The 19,139-nt window shown below is 43.6% G+C and overlaps 3 protein-coding genes across 5 annotated transcripts in view; 2 read left to right on the forward strand and 1 right to left on the reverse strand.

Moving 5' to 3' along the window:
• The window catches only part of znf185 (zinc finger protein 185 with LIM domain), a 48,218-nt gene extending 40,788 nt beyond the window's left edge, over positions 1 to 7,430 (forward strand). Inside the window, exons 36-41 of the mRNA XM_037540758.1 lie at positions 433 to 459; positions 3,347 to 3,421; positions 3,511 to 3,570; positions 5,291 to 5,347; positions 5,641 to 5,743; positions 6,920 to 7,430. Coding sequence (XP_037396655.1) covers positions 433 to 459; positions 3,347 to 3,421; positions 3,511 to 3,570; positions 5,291 to 5,347; positions 5,641 to 5,743; positions 6,920 to 7,018 — 421 coding nt within the window. The 3' untranslated portion in view covers positions 7,019 to 7,430. The remainder of the gene's footprint in view (positions 1 to 432; positions 460 to 3,346; positions 3,422 to 3,510; positions 3,571 to 5,290; positions 5,348 to 5,640; positions 5,744 to 6,919) is intronic.
• fut11 (fucosyltransferase 11 (alpha (1,3) fucosyltransferase)) lies at positions 7,417 to 13,545 on the reverse strand. Its single transcript, XM_017712527.2, has 4 exons — positions 13,392 to 13,545; positions 11,189 to 11,872; positions 9,798 to 10,420; positions 7,417 to 8,247 (listed from the first exon to the last, which is right to left on the reverse strand). Exons 1-4 carry the CDS (start codon positions 13,392 to 13,394, stop codon positions 8,100 to 8,102), a joined length of 1,458 nt encoding a protein of 485 aa, XP_017568016.1. The 5' UTR covers positions 13,395 to 13,545; the 3' UTR covers positions 7,417 to 8,099.
• A 1,379-nt stretch (positions 13,546 to 14,924) lies between these two features.
• Positions 14,925 to 18,930, forward strand: rab9b (RAB9B, member RAS oncogene family). Of its 3 annotated transcripts, none has more exons than XM_017712529.2 (2): positions 14,925 to 15,176; positions 16,089 to 18,930. In XM_017712529.2, exon 2 carries the CDS (start codon positions 16,130 to 16,132, stop codon positions 16,736 to 16,738), a length of 609 nt encoding a protein of 202 aa, XP_017568018.1. In that variant the 5' UTR covers positions 14,925 to 15,176; positions 16,089 to 16,129; the 3' UTR covers positions 16,739 to 18,930. The 3 variants fall into 3 exon arrangements, with proteins under 3 accessions (XP_017568018.1, XP_037396704.1, XP_017568017.1); XM_037540807.1 differs by lacking the exon at positions 14,925 to 15,176 and adding an exon at positions 15,206 to 15,355; XM_017712528.2 differs by lacking the exon at positions 14,925 to 15,176 and adding an exon at positions 15,389 to 16,010.
• The last annotated feature ends 209 nt before the right edge of the window (positions 18,931 to 19,139 follow it).

A 19,139-nucleotide genomic window follows, 5' to 3' on the forward strand; every position in this document is an offset into this window, starting at 1 on the left:
TATATAACTCACCATTTTCCATTAAACCACTCTGAATGGCTTTGTGTACATAACCATTTGAAACTTTAAAACATTGGTGGAATGCCCCTTTCGGGCGGTGTTCAGTCCTTTCGTTCTAAAAAAATTCAAGCAAGAATTCCACATAATCTAAAGATTTTTTCAGATTTCTCCACACTACATTTTAGAAATGAAGGGATAAGGAGTAAAATGAATAGGTACTTCCACATATGGGGTAAGTAAGGAGTTAAAATTGGGGGTTGGAGGCAGGCCAGGTGCAGGAGCAGCCCAGCCTTCTCCTTACACCTGCTCAGCTGCACCACAGATCCAGAAAACACTGAACACACTGCGTATCCATCAAATCGGAGACAAATGAGGTGATCCGAGCTGATTCAAACGGCTGGTTTTGAGATTTCTTTATTTTTGTCCTGACAGGGAGGCCGACCCGCAACCGATGGAGACGTAAGTGCAGCTTTCTACACTCTTAAACAAACGAAGCCAAAAAGATGATTTATTGGGGCCATAGATATACCGCTTCTGGTTCCTCAAAGAACCTGGTTTCTTGGAGAACCGCTGTTGTAAATGAGCTGTGCAAGTGTGTAGAACCTTTGTAAAGCTGAATAAACCTCCACGTAATGTAAGGTTCTACACTCATTAAAGGTTTTTTTTTCCTAGAACCATATATCCCAGCCAAGAACCATTTAAAAACCCTTTTTTTGAAAGAGTGTTCTGTAAAAGCATGGATACCTAAGGTGGGAAAAGGGCTCTCTGGAGAACTTTTTGTAAATGAGATATGTGAATGTGAAGAACCTTTAAACTGGTAACGAAGTTTACATTATATAACGGTTCTTGGAGCTTTTGAAAGGTTCTTCACACTCACAGATCTCTGTACCAGGCGTGGTTCTTTAGAGAATCAGTTTTTTTAGGGCATTGCTCAGAGTACCCTCTTTGCAGTGGAGGACAGTATCAAAGTAAATGTAATTAGTTTCTGTACTTTAGTATTTTTGGTGTATCTGTACTGAAGTTTCTCCGTTCTGGACTTTCTCCTTTCACTCCACTACATTTCAGAGTCTAATATCCGACTTTTTCCTCCTACATTTTGAGAAATCTGTCGCTCCTTTTGGTTTCTGTGTGTATAAAAACGTAACATGTCAAAACGAAAGAAGCGCAAAGCCAGAGCACCAATCAGGGCCCAGCGGTCACTTTGTTTAGAGCTGGTTTTGACCTGTTGGTCATACCGACCCAGTGCAGCACGCGGTTCAACGTCAGCGCAGCAGCGTAAAACTTTGGGAGAGTCTGTTCAACATAAATGATGAACTAACCTAACTTTGTGTAAATAGAGCTCAATATAGAAATATGTCCACATATGCAGTCGAGACTGACGCGGCTTTTTTCTGAATTTCTACAAACAACATTTCATTTTATAGTAAATGAGTTTGGGCTGGTTTATGTTTATGAACAGACGCCTACAGATCAACATAGTAAAGGAGCTCATCTGTGATCCTGAGTTTAAAGCCAGTTTTTATTCAACTTAAACTTGGAACTAAGTTGCATTAAGTTAATTAATCTTAATTAGTACTTTTACTTTGAAGGCACATACTTTAGTACTTTTACTCAAGTGGAGGTCTAAAGGTAGGAACTTTTACTTTTACTGGAGGAATATTTTACCTTGAATGTCTCGACTTTAACTCAAGCGCATGATTTGTGTACTTCGTCCACCACTGCCTCTGCAGCATCTCCTTAGAGTATAACCCAACTGTAGTGATGTTAAATGGGATTTTGCCTCTGTCCCAGAAATCCGGCGAGTAGTAGGAGTTCATTATGTCATAATTTGACAATATGCTTGCAGAGGTTAAACCAATTAGAGTTTGAGGGCATGCTAAAAATGGCTCTCAATTCATCAAGCATATGCAGTATGGCATTTTATAAACAATGGCTCTAAATTAATCAAAAGATCAGGATGTGCTGACGCCGCTAACTGTGCTACGCGCGTTTTATACTGCAGAGTCAATACCGTCACTTTAACATCTAGTTTAATGCATAAAGGTTGCTTGGCAGCATCTTGCTGTTGGTGGAAAGGGGGTCATTTACAGTGTGATCACTTTACATTTGCAAAAATCCCATCAGAATATAATCCTTTAAAAACAAAGGATTAGGATTACAGGATGGAGCCACGCCCCAGTTTATGAGCTTTTTTTAGTGCAGACGCTTTGCTCCCCCAGCCACGTCATGATTTAGATCACCTGAACTTGCACTACCGTTCACTTACTGCACAGACGGACAGCTGAAGCAGCACATTTAGGCCAAGCGTTCAGAAAAGAAGTAAAGAGAAGTTCAGCCCTACTGAGTTCTGTGTCCATAGACAACACTGATCTCGTCCTGCCTTGATGGACATGCCTTTTTAAAAGGGAAACTTGGGTGACTTTTATTTTTTTTGCATGATTAAATGGTTAAGACCTAAATCAGAGTGTGGTGTTTTAGAGAAACGCGCAGAGTCAGACCTGTTCACAGTGCCGGTGATAGGAACCAGACGTCCGAGGCGTTAAATGGCTCTAAAAGTTATTTCACAGAAAGCTGTTGCATTGAATGGACATGGCAGAGACGCCCTTTCATAATTCTGTGTTAAACCTTTGGTCTAAATCATTTTTAAAACAGATTCATGGCAGAGATGTTAATGCAGGGCGTTGTAAGGCAATGTTTTTGGTATTTTTAGCACTGTTTTACCATTATTAACATTGCATATCAAAGAATATGTGTAGGTTTACTTGTCATTTTGGTTAGCAAATAAAACTACCACAGTCGTATGCAAAGGTTCGAACACACCTGGTCAAATGACATGTTTAGTTGGTTTTTAAAAGTAAAAACAAGACTTAAATGTGGCATTTTTATGCAAACCACAGTGCATAATTATTACTTATTTGTTGAATTTAAGATATTAGAAGTAAAACATGTGCCATCACTTTGCCACAGGCCACGTTTTGTTTCCCTAATATGTTAAATTCAGCATTAAAATGTGCAGGAGGGTGGAATTTCACTGGGGTGCCCAAACTTTTGCATGACTGTATATTCACATTGTAGCTACTGCCACCCACGATTCCTGTCACCACCACGGTAAAGAAAATACATAGAGGTTTCTCATCACTTCACATGACTTTGTTTACATGTCAGTGATGGACTTGTGCAGAAATTTTGAAAAGTCGGTGGAATTCCCCTTTAAGGGCAGTGGGCCTTGTCAGCCTATGTTGTCGGCTCCTTAAAAGCCCCTCACTTGTTCTATGCAAACAGTCGAAACAACTTTAAAGGAACACCTTCACCAAAAATGCATTTTCTTTTATCTGATCTCGGACAGAAGTTACACACCTTACACCAGAAGGGTGGACAGGAGTGCCCTGGAGCCGAAGTCACTGGACAATGACATTAAGAAGTGAGCAGTCGTACTTTAGAATCTTTATTTATATCCTGGTAAATACATAAAGCTCACGAATGCACCTTTTGACCTCTGCTGTCTTTCAGGGGCATCGTTTATGTCAAAGAGTACGTAAACACGCCTGAACTGCCCACGTACAACAGCAGGTAAGATGAAAGGAATTTTTTGTATATAGATGAATGATTAGTTGATATATCTGACCAAAGCAGGTGGCCCTGGGTTATTAAATATTAAATACTGACTTCAAGCCAGATTCCACAGATCAACCCCAAATTAAAAAGGCCAACATCACGGAAAATTGAAATTTTCTCCCTTATTCTCCATATTTTGGTTCATCCATCTGAATTTTCATGACCAAATCATAAGGCAAATTATTCAGTAACTGCATGAAATAAATGTAATTTATTTATTTATTTATTTGGTAAAAGTCCCCCTCAAATTAACAGAACGTGGGTTTTATGATCTACACATATCACTACATGCTTACAATTACACGGCGTCCCAACTTCAGTGGAATTGGGGTTGTGGTTCATGTACAATGTCATTTTAATGAACATGTTGTATTAAGGAGACCTGTGTGGCTGCAGACATGACATAGCGAAGCATATTCCACAAAAAATCATCCAGATCTTAAGACCAGATCTTAATGGTCAGCGTTCTGGGGAGGAAGTTCAGCATGACATCAGACTAAAAAAACAAACTCAAGAAATTCTTTAGTTCTCCCTACCCGGCCTCTGGCTTACACAGGGGACTCCTAGGTAAGTATTTATTTGTGAATGCAAGCTAACCTGTCGTACTGTGAAGCCCTGTGTGTGCTCGCTCCAGGTTCATTTTACCCACCCTCTTTTTTGATTGGTTACCTTGTGAAAAGTGACACATGACGAGCACGGCTTCTTGGGTGAAGCTGAACATTGTTCAACTCAATCTGTGAGGATTCCAGTGGGAAAGACCACGTTCCACTGTGTGCCCATTAAATCCACATCCTCCCTAGGATATAAAGGTGTTTTGAGTGGAATACATAAAATGCAGCTTTGCATGTCTGCAGTTTCCAGGGGGATATATATATATATATATATTTCACTGTTTTTGGAACAAAACCTCATATCTAAAAGCTACTTTTAATGTAGGTCAATGGAACCAGACATTTTTATAAGCAATTTTGTGCAATTTCTTCTTTTGTCCCCATCATCATGAAAGGACAAAAGATATTTTCAAATTATGTAAAAAACTGGAAAACGACAAACATGGAGATACGAGGTTTTGTTCTGACAGCAGCAAGATTTTTATGTATATATATATATATATATATATATATATATATATATATATATATATATATATATAAACTCAGTGTTTTTTTATACTTAAGTTCATTCACAAGCTCTTCTGTACTTTTACTCAAGTAGAAGTACTGACAGTACTTGGTACGTGTACTTTTACTAAATAATACTTTGAGTACTTTTCTTTATACTGAAGTATGCCAGTGTTTGTATACACATACTTCGCCCACCCCTGCATAAATGTCTGCTAATAATTTAAACCCAAGAAAAATAGGAAACCAACACTGCTGCTCTTCGATCAGCACAGAACAGTATAGACTTACTGGAACGTTCCAGAAGCTTCACATGGCTTCTGGGCTCTTTTACGGCCGTCTGAGTTCAAACACGCCTTCCAGCAGGCAGCAGAATAACACGAGAATAAAACATGCCAATGTGCAACTGTACTAATCATATCACCAAAACATAAAGCAATTGTAGTGGCTATTGTGTTCAATTTGGCGGTGCAGTGGACCGAGCAATATAACGATCGGGGAATGAAGCTATCATCTTATATTAAAAAGGCCAATGTGTGTGTTCTCGCCCACAGCGACGTGGATTATGTGACCTCGACCAGCTCCAACTATGCATACAGCAGCCCCTCCAGGTAATATCCGCGCCTATCTAGGTTAATGAAGGCTAGCCTGAGGCCTGAAGGATCATATTACACAGGCTGAATTGCCGGATGACAAAAGCTCTCTCATGCATTCATGAAACGCTGAGGACTCTGAATATGTAATATCTTGGCACTCAGAATCTGACAAACAATGTCATTTTCCATTCTGTGCAGCAGAGCAGCCAAAGTTGGAAGCTGCGCCCTTAGCGAATGAGTAAATGATGAGATGTGTATTAGAAGTAGTCCTGATTTTTGTGATGACCTTGATATTTTCTGATCACCAGCACAAACATGACCGCCTGCACATATTGTGGTGGCCTCGTAGGGAACGACGCCAAGATCACCATCGAACACCTCAACATCTCGTGCCATCCTGAATGCTTCAAGGTATTTTCAGTGTAGTATTTATACAAACAGCACACTGACGCCGTCCACACAAAACAAGCATCTCCGTTATTTTTCTACATGATTTCAGCACAAATTTCATGATGATTGGACCAATAGAAGTGCTCTAAAATTGCTTGGAAAAAAATATTATATTTATATTCATATTAACTTAGTTTCTCCTGCAAAGTTGCCATTTTTGAGATAGTTGGGCAGCGCCAAAATTTTTACCTAAATTTTGCGTGCTGTTAAAACGCTCATGGTTTTTTCCATCCTAATTCAGTTTAAGGGGAATTCCACCCATTTTTTTTCTTACAAACTTCAGTCACTGAGATGTAAACAGAGTGTTTTGATGTGAAATGGTGCACTGTACAGACATTTTTCAGTGTATTTCTTTATTTATTTATTTTACAGTGTGTGGTGATAGTGATAGGAACCAGGGGTCACAACTTCATCATTTTTTAAATGTGTTTTATAAGTAATGCTGATAATAAATAAAAGTAAAATGTTGCTCAGTATGAAAAGTTCTAATGAACCTAGGAAAATAACATTTAAGTTTGCTCCCTAGAGAATGTGTGTTATTTCCACTTATAAAATCAATTTGGACCCACCAAATTATTGGTTTTGAATCAAAACAGCCATAACAATTTATGTAAAAATACCAGATGTTTAAAATATAACAGGTGTCCAGCCTAGGGTTCTACTTTAGCAGCTGTAGCCAGTCAGCAGCCTGTCCATGTTGGTCCGCCCTCTCACACTCACACTCACACTCACACACACACACACACACACACACACACACACACACACACACACACACACACACACACACACACCCACCATGTAGGAGGAGAACAGTGTAGGACACAGCAGCTCCACACTTTTACTCCCCGCTGGTTCAGCCCAACACCACATGTGTAAGATAAATGGGTTATTTTATATGCTCTTCACAGAAAATGAGCAAAGGCCAAGAATCTGAGGTTGAAATAAAAATAAACATTAAAAAAAAACGGTCCCACAGACCTGAACACCACACAAAGGGCTACTATAACAAGGCAAACTAACTAATGGTAAAAACCATAAACTGTGATGTTTAATTTAATAATATTCAATTATTAAAGTTGCCCAACTCTAGAGTCCTGACAAGAATTTTAAACTCCTTTCCTTTTCCTCCCACAGTGCGGCATCTGCAGTAAACCAATGGGAGATTTTCTCCACAGCATGTTTTTGCACCGCGGGACAGTCCATTGTGAAAGCTGCTACGCTAACGTACTTTAGTCTTTACTCTACAGCTTCCTTCTTCACCACTGCGCTGAATGTTAGTTACCAATGTAGACATCACAACACATTTAAAGTCCTTGGAGTTTGTACCTTTGGATTATTTAGAAATTAAATATGTTCTCTTTGAATTCTTCTTCACTCCTACAACAAATTGTTACTATTCCTGTCGTTTAACGTTATTCTGGAGCATTAAATGTGTTTGGTGGTTTAGTTTCAGGCTTTTCAGCATCTTTCTCGGTTCACGTTAAGAAATTTGAAGTATCAAGAATAAAATCTCCCCCCGTTTTAATCCTTCGAAGCAGAATATTTTTCTAAAACTGTGAATACATTTACTTGAAAATATCTACTGTATTTCTTTCACATAGTGCAACAGAATATCATCGAAACGGCAAATAAAAGTTTGTGTATATCCTCTTTTTATTTGTGTGGTCATTCCAGCTTACAAAATATGCAAAGTATAAAAAGAAATATAAATATATAAATACGTTTTACTCAAAATGTTCACATAGGTGCACATTCGAAAGGCTAAAAAGACCTGCAAGTTTTACAAAACCTGAACATCTTTTATATTAGACATGAGCAGCAGCTGATTCTGAATGTCAGGTTCGGCAGCCTGACAAATACATTATTCACAAATCACAGAAGGGCTTGTTTGTAACAGCTGCACTGATAAATGCAAAACTAGAATGATTCTGTTCCAATGCTGATCATGTTCTAACGTGTCTGCATATAAACACGGATTAAACAAACCCTGGTGACTTCGTGAACGATGTAAAAATGGAAACTAATCACATTCAGTTATGCACGTCAGTTCTAAACATGCTGAACGTGGATGTCCTCAGATGGAAAATGATGTAGAACCTGCTGTCGTTCTCAGCGCATACGCTCATGCACACGTTGAGCATTCTTACGTGGTAAGAATGATGACCACCTTACCTGACTGACCAAGAACCACAGATCAGTCCTGCTCAAGCAGAAAGATGAACATTAAGTGGCTTTTGATATTTTGGCTTTGGCGTATTTTGGCACAGTAAAAGTCCTCCATGAGGTAAAAAGCTTCCTTGGAGAGGCTCTCATGTCATTGGCCGCCGCTTCTCCTCATAGCCATGCTGTGAATGTGCTGCCATAGCAGTGCAGGGTCAGACTCATTGTGGCTTATCAGTGACACCAGACCCTCCGCCTGGTCCAGGCTCTGCCAGTAGTCCTGCGGCCACATCTGAAGCCAGCTAAACACAAACACAAGATATTCAAGTTCATATTCACATGTTCACGCAACATGCTTTAGGTCAGGGGTGTCAAACTCCAACCAGCAAAAGGACCATATTAAAAAAAATGGTGGGCCACTCTATTAGATGCTGCCCACAGGACTCTGTTGGCTGGATATTTTTGGTTGGTGGACTATTCTCAGTCCAGCAGCGACACGGAGGTGTTTAAAAACTTCAGCAGCACTGCTGTGTCTGATCCACTCAGACCAGCACAACACACACTAACACACCACCACCACATCAGTGTTGCTGCAGTGCTGAGAATGACCCACCACCCAAATAGTACCTGCTCTGTGAGGGTCCATGGGGGTCCTGACCACTGAAGAACAGGGTAACAGAGTATCAGAGAAACAGATGGACTACAGTGCACCTACAGTATCTCACAAAAGAGTGCACCCCTCACATTTCTGCAAATATTTTATTCTATCTTTTCTTTGGACGACAATATAGAAATGAAACTCTGATATAACTTAAAGTGGTCAGTGTGCAGCTTGTACAGCAGAGGAGATTTACTGTCCTCAGAAAAGAACTCAACACAGCCATTCATGTCTAAATAACTGCAGCATAAGTGAGTCCACCTCACAGTGAACACGTCCAAATTGTGCCCAGTTGTGTCGTCGTCCCTCCCTGGTGTCATGTGACTCGTTAGAGTTACGAGGTTCCAGGTGTGAATTGAGAGCAGGGCTGTTAAATTTGGTGTTTTGGGTACAATTCGCTCATACTGACCACTGGATATTCAACACGGCACCTCATGGCAAAGAACTCTGAGGGTGAGAGAAATAGAATTGTTGCTCTCCACAAAGACGCCTAGTCTATAAGAAGACTTAACACCCTGAAACTGAGCTACAGCACGGCGGCCAAGGTCATACAGCGGTTTTCCAGGACAGGTTCCACTCGGGAACAGGCCTCGCCAGGGTCCACCCAAAGAAGTTGAGTCCATGTGTTCAGCGCCATATCCAGAGCTCTGGTGAATTCCATGCCCAAGAGGGTTCAGTGAGTGCTAGATAATAATGATGGTCACACAAAATATTGACCCTTTGAGCACAATCTGGACACGTTCACTGTGAGTCGGACTCACTTGTGCTGCCAGCTGCTAGACATTAATGTCTGTGTGTTGTTCTTTTCAGAGGACAGTAAATCTGCACTGCTATACAAGCTGCACACTGACCACTTTAACTTATATCCAAGTTTCATTTCTATAGTGCCGTCCCATGAAAAGATAGAATAACATATTTGCAGAAATATGAGGGGTACACTCACTTTTGTGAGATGCTGTATACAGTAAGTGGAGCTGATAAAATGGACAATGAGCATAGAAACATGGAGGAAAGAATACAATTTAATTTTTGGCTTTTTGGCATTAAGACTACAGAAAATCTGACCTGCTTAAATCAGATCCTGAAAAACCTGTCCAAGCAAAGCCTTAGTAATTACCGGAAAATAAAACGTGAGACTACTAGCTTTAAATTAAACCCTAGATCTATTAAGTTTATGGAAATGGCTGAACTTACCCGTCATTCAGGTCAATCTCTTCTATGGGTCCATAGCCAGGGCTAGGAAGTGGGCAGCCCATATGGCTGCTGTTGGCCATTTTGAGCTGGGGTGCAGGGTACTTTGCAGGGTCCCGGCAGTGAGCTTTCACGGCTGCCAGTCGCTCGTTCTCCCGGTCGCACACAAAACACTCAAAACCATTCAGGTAGTTGGGCTTACTCATGTCATTCACACCCCACTCTCTGTTCTGGAGCCCATCCAGGAGGCGGAGGTTGGTGATCTTGCTGGGTGTCTTGTACTCCAAGTAGCGCAAATACTCCTCATCATCCTGATCCAGAGTCTTGATGAACTCAGCTAGTTCTTGGGGGGAGGCAAAGTCGTCGATGAGAATGGCAGAACGGGCATTTGGAAGCCAGTCAGCTACGGAGGACGAGCCCCTGTAGATGGGCACGCACCCTTGGTGCATGGGCCGCCACAGTTTCTCGGTCATATAATCAGGACACAGGCCATTCTCCATGGCGAGGTGGAACTTATAGCGGGCCACAAAGCTCATAAACTCTCGGTCCTCCCCAGTGGCAGTGCTGGTGTCCTCCAAATGCTCAGGTAGAGGTTTGTTATTGAGACACTTCCCGTACGAGTCCACCTACAGAGAGACACAGCAGAAATACATATCCATCTACGTTAGCTGAATCCTCTTGACGTACCTCTTTGTCTTATTTCCCTTCACTTCATCTTTCACCATCCCTTTCATTCTCTGCCATGCCAACATGGGTGGTGCTTTTTGAGATTATACAAACCAAATTCCAAAAAAGTTGAGACAGTTGGTAAAAATGCTAATAAAACAGAAAGCAGTGGACTGTAAATCTACTTTGACCTGTATTTGGATGAAAACAGCACAGACACAAAGCATGTAATGCTTTATCTAATCAACTTCACTAGCTCGGTTCCTTCTTCTCTAAAACTTAGAATCCTTCACCTAAACTGAACTCAAAACACTGCATCAGAGCAAGAAGGGGAGCTTGTGAGGAAAGCCATAAAGAGGTCAAGGTTTATTCTAAAGGAGTTATAGAGTTCAGCAGATAAGGTCAATGATATCAAAAGCTCTGCATACGACTGACCTACACGGAAGAGTGGCTGGAACTGAGTTATTACTGAAACACATCAAAGCACAGCTGGTCAAAAACACATCAAAGCATCAGAGTAACCAGTTAAAATGCTGGACAAGGTTCTGAGGTTAGCGGAGACAAAAAATGAGCTGCCCATTCCACAACAAACACAATCCCAACAGTGAAGTATGGGAGTGGCAGCACCAAGTCGTGGGGTTTCTTTGATGAATCAACAAATATGATCAATATGACGGACGATTCTAGTTGTGTACATTGATGAATTCTCCTAATTGTTGCAAGGTTACCTGTATGTACTTCATGAGCTCCTGCACATAGCGGTCTCGGTCTGAAGGCACGTCGCAGTGGGACTGCATGTAGAGCACCGGCGCCAGCCCAGCCCGCCTCCAGCGGTTCTTCTCTTGCAGAGAGACTGAGGGAGGCTTGAGCAGGTAGTCCAGTGACGGCAGCCACTGTAAGGTGAGGGGGTAGTCCGACTCCCTCCTGAACGTAGCTGTGTAGTTGAAAAGCCGGATGCCGGGGCTGTGCGACAGGACGTAGTTGTTCATGGGCGACTCCTCGTGGAACAGAGCCCATGTCTGGTGGGGTAGACGAGGCAGTGGTGCCTCATATGCCCGGAAGTCAGTGCCATAGAAAATGATGGCTGTAGTACGGCGTTGCAGCTGGACCTTGCGGTTGCGTGTGACCAGGCAGGACGAGTGGGCGCAGTCCACCCGCTCAGTGTCGCCAGGGAAATGGGGGAAGAGGTTGGCGCTCCACCACAGGAGGATGGGTAATTCTTTGTTGCTGCGCATGTCACTGTTGCCAGGGCCTCGGTAGGAACTTACACTGACAAACTCCATGTCGCTGAGGGCATTCTGGGGCTGGAACACACCCTTGTCCATCATGTCTACTAGCTCCTGGCCCCTGCATGGCACTGTCCATAGCTGCAGAAGCCACCATAACATCACAAGCCCAGTCTGTACACCTGTCTAATGAAGGAAAATCAATGCTAGGTTAGTTTCTTGCATGAAAAGAAATATCCCAGTGTTTTTAAATCTAATCTGGATCATACTGTTGACTACTAACTACAATTTCAACAGACAAAGCACAGAAAATTAACCACATTTCTAATAAAAAGCCAGTGGTCAGTTGTTAAGTGTTTACAATTTTAGTATATAATGCAACAGTTGACCACCTCAAAACATGTCCAGTAATATATGAGTGATCATCTGAAGCTCTACAAGGCAAAAGCTTAGTAAAGTCCATATTTCTATCTTGAAGTTTTTCTTACACCAATTCTCATCACAATCTTTTATTAGAAAACGATGAGCTTGTAATCCTCTTATCTGTTGAAGCGCTTTACTTCAATGTGAGGATGTTAACTAAAAGAACAAAATGCAGCATGAGAAAAAAAATTTCCAATGACGGTCAACGTGTTGTGGAATAAGCTGCTTTATACAGACTGTGAAAAGAGCCCGAAGTGCACGAAGCCCCGCTGGTGACATCCCATAAATACAGAAATAATGCGTGGCCACGTCTTATTAACATGGGGAAACGAGACCCTAATGTGTTGGGATGAGATATTTAAGTCATGACCATGACTTAGTAATGCGTGGGAACAAGATCATACCTTACTACGTTGTGGCCACACATTAGGATCTCATTCCCATGCCTTACTAAGTTGTGGCCACACTTCAGGGTCTCATTCCCATGCCTTACTAAGTTGTGGCCACACTTCAGGGTCTCATTCCCATGCCTTACTAAGTTGTGGCCACACTTCAGGGTCTCATTTCCATGCCTCATTAAGTCATGAGCAAACATTAGGATCTTGTTCCCACGCCTTACTAAGTCATGGCCACACTTCAGGATCTCGTTCCCACGCCTTACTGAGCCATGGCCACACTTCAGGATCTCGTTCCCATGCCTTACTGAGTCACGGCCACACGTTAGGATCTCATTTCCACGCCTTACTAAGTTGTGGCCACACTTCAGGATCTCGTTCCCACGCCTTGCTAAGTCGTGGGCACGCATTATTTTTTTTAATACAGACTGTCACCAGCAGGGATCCGTAAAAGTGCAAAAAATAAAATAAAAATTGAAATAAAATAATAATAATTAAAAAACAGTTACACATATATTCAGATCTTACTGCGCTGTCCTAATAAGAGTTGGGTCACGTAAATAAGAAAATAGTGCTAAAACTATATTTTAAACAAATAATTAAAGTTTACTTTTCATTTTTCAGTCGGCCAGTGTTTGTTATCTAAGATTTGTTTTACAGTTGGGCTCACATTCGTGAGAATAACCCAAATTCAGCAGCACCACCAAATAAAACTCCTACAGGTTTCAGAGTTAGTCAACTAACTTCACACAGAACCAGAACCAGAACCCGAACCAGAACCCGAACCCGGACCCGGACCAGCTGATGGTCCTGCCTCGTCGCCACTGTGTCACTGTGTCGTCACCATTAAAGAGTCAATAACCGCCGTCAGCCGTAAAGCTCCTCACCATCGTTCAGGCGGCCGCAGGCGAAGCCGGAGCTCCCGCGGAGTTTACAGATCAGCAGGTTTAATAAAATAAAGAGATTTAATAAACAGTCAGAGGAGCAGGGGCGGACCGTCTTCTTCCACGTCCATTTTAAGGCAACTGGATAAGGAATTGTGTCCTCAGTCACCACCTACAGGTTTGGATGCGTTATCGCCCTAAAATGGGATTCTAATAAAAAATAAATAAATAAATAACAAGGCCATAATATTCCCAAATCCGACGGCGTTTAGGGCCACAGTTACTCAAAATAAAACTAACAGACTTTGAAAATAAAGTCGTTATATTTCGAGAAAAAAATAGAATTACGACATTAATACCAGGAGAGGTCAGTACTGTGGCTGAAGGCTCCTGGTGTTAAATGAGGGGCGTTGAGTTGGTGGAGCTGCAGTTTCATATCGATTCCCCCATAAAGAAACACTCAGCCCCCCCGTCTCTCCTGCTCATCAGCACCAGCCTGGTATCAGTGTAAGAACCGGCTGAAACGGCCGAGCAGGGAACTGTTTATCTAGAATAAAGAGCCGGACGGACTCGGAGGAAACCGCCTGTCTGTGTTGTTGAAGGAGAATCTCAGGCAGGGTGGTCTACACGGCTATCGGGGGCTTCATCTCCCCCCATTCAAAGAGGGCATGAAGTTCCACAGACAGTGAGGATGAAGATCAAAATGATCCACAGAGAGACGGGAGTGAGTGGAGCTCCGGCGCCAGGACAGCAACCGAGACCCAAACGCGTTAGAGCAGCCCCCTACAGTTAGACCCTCTACAGTTAGTCCCTCTGCAGTTAGACTCCCTACAGTTAGACCCTCTACAGTTAGTCCCTCTACAGTTAGACCCCCTACAGTTAGGCCCTCTGCAGTTAGACCCCCTACAGTTAGACCCTCTACAGTTAGTTGGTTGTGGTTGGTTAGTGTAGTGGGTAACACCTCTGCCTTCTACGCTGTAGACTGGGGTTCAATCCCCACGTGGGTAAGCACCCTACACTATACCAATAAGAGTCCTTGGGCAAGACTCCTAACACCACACTCTGGATAAGAGCGTCTGCCGTAAATGTAAATGTACAGTTAGCCCCTCTACAGTTAGCCCCTCTGCAGTTAGCCCCCCTACAGTTAGAGCCTCTACAGTTAGTCCCTCTACAGTTAGTCCCTCTATAGTTAGACCCTCTACAGTTAGACCCTCTACAGTTAGGCCCTCTACAGTTAAACCCCCTACGGTTAGTCCCCCTCTACAGTTAGACCCCCTACAGTTAGCCCATGTTATCCTCCAAATATTACACATTTTTTCTCAAAATATTACTTTTTTCTGGAAATAGTATGATTTTTTCTCGTAATATTACGACTAATTTTCTCGAAATATATATACATAATTCTCAAGTTTTCTAGTTATTCATGTTTATTAGCAGTGGCCCTAATAACCGACACATTTCGCCAGGTTTCCGAGTATTTAATGATAATCTGATGAAACTCCCGCTGGCGGCAGGAACGCGAAGCTGAGCTCAGCTTCTGTTTGGAATTTTCCCGTTCCACCTTAAACGGTGAGCGGTTTTTACAGCAACGTCTCGGTCGCCAGAGCGTCCCCGCTGCCCATTTAAGGTGGACCAGGAAAACTGGACCAGAAAGCCGGCGAATATACAGCCGACATCGTCGCCGCGGCGGGCACGGACGTTAGGACCGCGCGCGGGGACGCCGACCTCACGCGCGCATCGCGTCAAAATCACGGCAGCGCGCGGCCGCTCGCCACCGCACAGAATGAGGTAATGAAGGAGAGACATTTCAGCGGTTTTACAGCCAGAGAGCGAACCCCCAGCTCCGGCGTGTTCGGGTGGCCCGGGTCTGGGTTTAAATCGCTTAATTCGCCCTAAAAGCGTTCATTTCTCCAGAGCTGCGCTGGATGATGTGGCTAAATGCGAAGGCTAACGTTAGCCTCTCTGAGGTTTACGGCTCGTTTTTGCACAACACAGCGTTAGTAAGGCTACAGACCGAGACCGTAGACGTGCAGAACTGTTCCATTTTAACCCCAAACCTTCGTTTTGAGAGAGAAACTAAATAAAAAAAGGAGTTTCAATAGTTGCAGGCTTTAAAAGCCGGAGCTTGTGTGCGCATGCGCGAAAGAGGGCGATAAAAATCATGTGTTTTCCTGTTTAGTGCCCTTATCTTACCGACTCGCTGTTGTTGTTTACTTATTATAATTACGTTTAGATGCTGGTAAACCCGCAAGAGGTGAGCCCAGGAGGTTCCACAGCTAGAAATGTTCTATGTACTCCTGGTCTGCAGTATGAGAGGTAGTTTGGTGTTAAGTCATACAGTGATGCACGCTAATGAGGCACTGTCCCCCCCAGTAAAGCAGGCCGGGGTCAGTGGTGTCCACAAGCGCAGTAGGATGCTTAACTAATCTCCGAAACATTTAGAGCCTCAAGTCACTGTAGTTGTCCAATCTCTGCGTGTCCTGCAAGAGGGAGGTACCCTGTCCAAAGTCTCAGGGTCATCCACCCTGATAAACAGCTGAGCACTTCTTAGCCACAGCTGTTTATAGTGGAATAAGACCTGCTCTGTTGCGTTCAGCATGCTCGGCGCCCACTTGCAAAAAGGTTAGACTTATTTTTGAGCCGTCACTGTGAGAGCCACAGCTCTTTCTTAATCACCTGTCTGCTTTTGTGTGGTTTTAGGTTATGTTGAGCCTGCGTGTCACCCAGCCTTCGCTGGCATCATGAGTGGGAAGAGCCTCCTTCTGAAGGTGATCCTGCTGGGGGACGGCGGCGTGGGCAAGAGCTCGCTGATGAACCGCTATGTGACTGACCGCTTCGACTCGCAGTCCTTCCACACCATCGGCGTGGAGTTCCTAAACCGTGACCTGGAGGTGGACGGGCGCCTGGTCACTCTGCAGATTTGGGACACGGCGGGCCAGGAGCGCTTCAAGAGCCTGCGCACGCCTTTCTACCGCGGCGCCGACTGCTGCCTCCTCACGTTTGCTGTGGATGACCTGCAGAGCTTCCAGAACCTAGCCTGCTGGAAGAAGGAGTTCATGTACTACTCAGACGTGCGCGACCCAGAGCGCTTCCCCTTCGTGGTGCTGGGCAACAAGGTGGACAAGGAGGAGCGCGAGGTGGGCGAGGACGAGGCCCGGGCGTGGTGCGAGGAGAACGGCTGCTGCCCATATTTCGAGACCAGTGCCAAGGACGACACCAATGTGAGCGCTGCCTTCGAGGCGGCCGTGAGGGAGGTGCTGGCCAGCGAGGAACAGATTGACCACGCCTTGCTGAGCAGCACCATCGACCTCCACGGCAACCGCAAGGCACCACGCTCCTCCTGCTGCTGAGGCGGCAGCAGTTACCATGGTGCCTTTGCGGTCGCTGGACCACGCCTGCACACTCGCAAGAGCCGATGGTACGACGCGACACCGGGAAGGGCATGGGCTGGGCATAGCCCTGTTTTGGGCATCACCTTTGGGTTACGTAGCTACAGATGTAACAGAATAACTGTATTTTTTAGGTGTGTGTGTCTGCTTTCTGCAATCTGGCACCTGTAATGCCATAGTCTATGCTGTCCTTTCCTGCCAAAGGCTCTTGTGCTTGTGCTGTGTTGGGTTTTCTATTGACGCAGCTTTCTTGCCCTGGAGGTCACTGGGCTCCCGTGTTCCCCACAACACTCTGCCGTCCTCAAGAGCACAGTCAGCTTTGTTGCACAACTCATTGCTCTCTCTCTTGCCTGACCTGCCATTAACGTTCCTCTCAGTTTATCAGATTACTTTCCTGCTGTATCGCCAGTCCTTGGTACTATATTTTCGCTCGTCTCTTAGTTAACCTCAGAGATTTACCGAGTCTCTACTGCTGGGTGGGAAAAAGTCAGATATTGCTATCCAACAGTTTAATGCTGAGGTATGTATCTGTATGTTGGAGAAAAAGGGAATTATCTTTTGATGTGAGTCTTCTGCTCACAGTTTTTGTTCGTATCTTTCTAGGTACGTTGACCTCGAGTTACTCTGTGGTACAATTTTATTATTATTTTCACTCTTCGTTTAAGATTCTGCCCGTCGTGTGATTTAGAGCGGTGTTGTCTGCGTTTTGATCTCGCTGCAGCACCGTCATGTTGGAAATAAGGGCTGTTTTGCTCTCTGTGGAATTGTGAGGGCTCCGAACCCCGAACCTCTATCACTGAATGACGTTTAGCGGTGTGGATGCACATTTAGTCTTTCATATCAGAGCATACTGATAGCGTTGGTACCGAGTACCAAGGCACTATTTACCTACCGTAGTGTTTAAACCCTAAGGAGCATTTTTGCTCTGCCAGTTTTTTTTTTTATTTTTATTATTTATTTAAAGAAGTCAGCAAAAAAATGCTCGTGACTTGTTGCTTCACTGCCTTTTCCTTGGTTGTTTTAGTATGGAGAAATAGCTTGCAATATCTGTTCATTCCCTCAACTCTGTCTAATCTGAATGTGAAACCAACCAAAGCACATTTGCCCTGGCGTTCTGCATTTAATGCCAATTCTGTTTGTAGTGTTACGAAAGGTACTTGTGAACAATCCCTGTTTCTGATCGACGAAAAAACCCCAGCTTTAGTACTTAAAATTTTGATATTATCGAGCTGTTAACATTTTTTCCTTTTTGCTAAATCATACTGGATATCGACCTGCCTGATACAGTTGTGGTGGTGAAGATTTTGATATTTACTAGTGTTGCCTATATGAAGCAAGAGATGTAGCTCCTTCCACTTAAAAGTTTACTTCCAAGCCTGAAAAGCGTTGCATTAACCTGGTGAACGGTTTTCACGTCTGCTCGCTCTTGCATGTAAACGCCACCACACTTTATGCTACCGTTTTGCCGCTTGCTTAGGGTGAGGCTCAACCTTTTATTGCCGGTCCCCATGCAGTGAAAACAGCTCTTGCGATGTTTAATAGGAATGGTCACTGTGAAACAGAATGAGTTGAGGCACTGTGCTTTCCCCTAAAGTTATGGCACGTAAAGCTATAGGGGTGTTTGTTTCTCTGTATTGGAAAACCGTATTTAACTGCCAGACGCTGATGTTATTTTTAAATTGAAGTACCGAATTAAGCTGCAACAGTGCGTTCGCTGTGAACCTGATCTGGATTTATTCCGTCTTGTTTGACAGTATTTCATTTGTTACAGGTGTACTGCAAGGAAGGTTCTTGGTACCTGCTTAAATGTTATTCAAAGCTCAAGTCTTGGTCCTGCACACGCTGAAAATGTGTATTTAATGTAATAATAGTTTATAGACTGGTGAATGAGTTTTTATTAACTTTGTATGGCTGTGTTTATTTTTTTCATTTGGACTAAAACCTGCTTTCTGGTACGCTTCGTTAAGCTGTTTACTTCCAGTGGGTGATAACTGAGAACATTTACTCTGCGTTCTGTTACAGTGTGCACCGATCGGGCACATCATCATGACCACCTCCTCGTTTATGCGCTCATTGTCCATCTTATCAGCTCCACTGACCGTATAGCTGCACTCTGTAGTTCTACAGTTACAGACTGTAGTCCATCTGTTTCTCTGATACTCTGTTACCCTGTTCTTCAGTGGTCAGGACCCCCATGGACCCTCACAGAGCAGGTACTGTTTGGGTGGTGGGTCATTCTCAGCACTGCAGTAACAGTGATGTGGTGGTGCAAGTGGATCAGTGAACACTGTGTCCACTCACTGTCCACTCTATTAGACACTCCTACCTTGTCGGTCCACCTTGTAGATGTAAAGTCAGAGAC

This window comes from Pygocentrus nattereri, chromosome 8 (genome assembly GCF_015220715.1).
Source record: "Pygocentrus nattereri isolate fPygNat1 chromosome 8, fPygNat1.pri, whole genome shotgun sequence".
Lineage (NCBI taxonomy): Eukaryota > Metazoa > Chordata > Actinopteri > Characiformes > Serrasalmidae > Pygocentrus > Pygocentrus nattereri.